The sequence below is a fragment of the Echinops telfairi genome, unplaced genomic scaffold (assembly GCF_000313985.2).
Source record: "Echinops telfairi isolate 266 unplaced genomic scaffold, ASM31398v2 ScPeMD7_18;HRSCAF=68, whole genome shotgun sequence".
Taxonomy (NCBI): domain Eukaryota; kingdom Metazoa; phylum Chordata; class Mammalia; order Afrosoricida; family Tenrecidae; genus Echinops; species Echinops telfairi.
Window position 1 is genome coordinate 96665808 of NW_022103915.1, and position 3596 is coordinate 96669403.

General features: G+C 55.9%; 1 protein-coding gene across 2 annotated transcripts in view; it reads left to right on the forward strand.

Annotated features, from left to right (window-relative positions):
• Positions 1 to 3460: 3460 nt before the first annotated feature.
• THBS1 (thrombospondin 1) overlaps positions 3461 to 3596 on the forward strand; it is a 15912-nt gene continuing 15776 nt past the window's right edge. For both annotated transcript variants that reach the window (XM_045287731.1, XM_004712696.3), the window contains exon 1: positions 3461 to 3553. In XM_045287731.1, coding sequence (XP_045143666.1) covers positions 3487 to 3553 — 67 coding nt within the window. In that variant the 5' untranslated portion in view covers positions 3461 to 3486. The remainder of the gene's footprint in view (positions 3554 to 3596) is intronic.

Genomic DNA, 3596 nt, shown 5'->3' on the forward strand with positions numbered 1-3596 from the left:
CAAGTTGGTAGTTTTTGTTGGTTGGTTCTCCCTCTTCTCATTCCTGCATCTCCTAAAGCTTCCCAACGGTTTCTGGCAAATATTTGTGGCAACCCTTGACAAGCAGGAATGTGGGTGAGTTCCTAACAGCTGCCCAAACTCTCCCTTACGACCTTTCCATCAGAATTCTTCCTTTCCACTAGAACAACCGGAAAACCATGAGCGAGAGGAGGACTTTGCGTTTGAAATTCAAAACAATTCCTTTGCTTCTGTCAGATCCCTGGGTGATGCAAGCAATTAACAGGCCCCAGCACGAATCAAAAGGTTGGTTCACTCAGCTGGACCTCTGCAGAAAGGCCCAATGATCTACTTCCCAAAAAATTTCGCCTTTGGAGACCCTCATGGTGGGGAGTTCTCCTCTGACATACCTGGGATATCCAGGGGTCAGTGTCAACTGGACAGTGTAGCCATACCTCCTCTGAAAGGAAAGCTCTCTCCCTGACCACTCTCTGTGGTCCTTCTATTTGTAATGCGCAGAGAAGGTTACAATCACCTGCCTTTGTTTGAAGGAAGCCACGTTGTAAGAAACCCGAAAGGCATTCCGATAGTATCAGTCGCAAACGTTTGTTTCAGCTAAACCTCACTCGCTGGCAGTGCGTCGGATCCAGCGTGGCCCTATAAGGCAAGGAGGAATTGCCTCTGAGGGTTTCTGACCCTCTAACGCTTTAGAGGAGAAGGAAGGCTCGGCTTTCTCCTGGTGGTTTTGAAACACCAACCTTGCTGTGAACAGCTCAACGCACAGCCACTACATCACCAGGGATCCTCTCAGCGAAGGGGCCTAGTAGAAGACAGAGGCTTACTGCCTTGGTGGACCTCTGTGGACCTAGAAGCCTCAGCTAATCTCTCTAAAACTGTCACATGGGCCAGCAGCTGGCCATTCTCCCAAGAAGATCTCCTATGGGCCAGATAGCATGAAGAATTAATTTCGAGTGAAGGGGCAGGGGCGGGGGAAATCACCTTTCAAGGAGCACTCTAGAAAGTAGGGGAGGAGGAGAGAGGGGGTGGGTGGGTTACATGTATGGCTGCTGACTCTGAAATCTTCAAACGGACTCAGATGAATCACGACTTAGGCCTTCCACGGCTAATCATCCGATCGAAAGCTTTCTTTCTGCCTCTCAACATCTGAAATCTCTCTGGCTGTCAAGCTGAGTTATTTAAGCAACAAACAAATATCTCTTAGGAACAGGCGTGTCATCTTCTTGAGATACTGGAGTTACTGGAAACCACTCACCTCTTACACACACGCTCACGCACACGCACCTTGTCACACAACACTCCCACACAAGAAAAGTGAAATTGCTGCTTGATGAATGTAAGCTCATGGGTGTTTCCAGCAATTCTGACTTCTGCCAAGTATGAGTATGAAGAAGGGGGGGGGGGGACACCCAAGGGGTTACCCCAGCCTGAGGCTTAGATCCTTATTTGGTGAGGCTAAAACCTTCGCCCCCTTCTCAGGGCCGGCCTGATAGCAGCATTGGACTTCAACAGGAGAAGCTGGACCGCTGACGTCCCAAGCCAAAGGGATGAATGGGATTCCAGGCAGCTGGAGTCATCCTGGCTTGGGACAGTGGCTTACAGACCAGACCTCCAATGACAGAAACATTAGGCAACAGCTCTCATGGCAATGTGTGCACCCACAGAAATGTAACCCACACCTCGGCTTCGGGAGCCGAAAAAATGAAAAGAACGCTTAGCGAGGCCGGGGGAGCAATCCAATGATGATGGGCAGAGGGTAATTTACGACTCCACCACGGGTCTGTTCTGTAAATCGTTCGAGACTCTGGGGCCAGACGGCCCTGCGAATACTCCAACCAGGAGTCACGTTAAGAAGCACGAGTGGGCATAAAAACTGTTTTCAAAGACATAATTTCACTTTTGGCTTGAAGGAAGTGGGTACGTACGAGTAAATTTCCTTAAAATTCCGGACTCAGAAGACAGTCCCCGCGGGTCCCCTCCGTCGATCAGAGTTCGCATTCCGCCCCCAAGCGGCAGGCTGTGGAATGGCAGCAGCCGTCGCGAGCCCGGTTTCGAAGGGACAGTGCGGGCCTTGGTGCTGCCAGACCGCAATCTGGGTTCACTGTCCCTCCTCTCCCAGCGCGACACCGCACTCACCCGCTTTCGTGGGTCGGGCGAAGGGCAGAAACGCGGGGAGAAAGTCTGCCCACAAGCCCCGGCCCGAGCAAGTGGGCTCCGCACCCCACCTGGACGGGGGAGGCGTCACCACAAGTACCCACTAGCCACTGGTTTTAACCGCTGCTTCTCTGCGGGGACATTCGCCACTAGGGTTGCTTACCAACGGAGGCCCACCCCGGACCCTGGAATCCCCCCAAGCATTCCTGGAAGCGGGATTGCGTGGACCGGCCCCGTCCAGGTCCGGAGGGGGTCGCCCAAGCCCGGTCACTGCTCGGAATGGTCACACTTGACACATGGGGCCCGCGAGGGGCTCGCAGCAGCGTGCCAGGTGGGTGTGCGCCCCAAAGGTCGCCGCCAGGCTGCCCGTCCCCCGCCCCCGCCTCCCCCTCTTCACTTTCGAACTGGAAAGTGGTGCGTCGGGAGCGGAGGGGGGGAAGGGGGCGGGGAGAGGAACCCAGACTGGCCCCCCTCCGCTTCCTGCCCGGCAGCCGCCCATTGGCTAGAGGGATCCCCAGGAATGCGCAGACCCTCCATAAAAGCGCGCCGCTCCGCTGCCAGGGCAGTGAGTGCACCCCAGCCTGGTGCTGAGACCGGTCTCCTGCCGGCTTCCTCCGCACAGCCGCCTGCCCGTTGCCCGCTCCGGCTGCAGCCCTGCCCGGTGCCCCACTCCGCTGCTGACGCCGCTCCGCGTCCTCACAGGTAAGCGCACCCCGCTCAGCCCAGAGCCCTTCGGGGACCCTGGGGTCGCATTCTCTCTCTCTCTCTCTCTCTCTCTCTCTCTCTCTCCTTTTGCCCGTCCTCTGCCTACTGGCTCCTGGGGAGCTATTTGGGGGGGATGGACTCCAGAGCCATCCTTTCCAGCCTTAGGGGTTCACCACCCACCTCTGGTAGGTCACCCCAAGAATGTCGTCTAGTCATCCAACTTTGATACCATTCCGGAAGGGAAGACGGATTTTCCAGGGCCCTCGGGGCTTCCCCAAACTCGTTCTTTTGACCTTGCTTTATCCGAGAAAAAGACCTCTGGTTGTTGGCCCTTGTCACCCATACTTAAAACAAACAAACACCGTTCCCTATTGCCCTCTCTCTCCCGGTTTCTAACTGGTTCCTTCCGAAAAGTAAATTCTGCTAAGCCTCATGCCAGTGGGGCCAGAGAGAGATCCCCCACCCCATCTTTGGTATTTAAAGCCTGGTCCCTTTGGCCCTTCATGATCCCACCCCCAGTTGACTGCCCCCGCCTCCCTGCCATTTCTGACGCTGACTCTCTCTGCTTCCTGCTGCCCAGGCACCTGGCTGGGCACCACCAGCTCCTCCACCATGGGGCTGCCCTGGGGACTTGGTGTCCTACTCCTGCTGCAAGTGTGCGGCACCAACCGCATTCCAGGTGAGTCCGGAATAACTTTACGGTGGCGGGAGTTGGGGGGGGG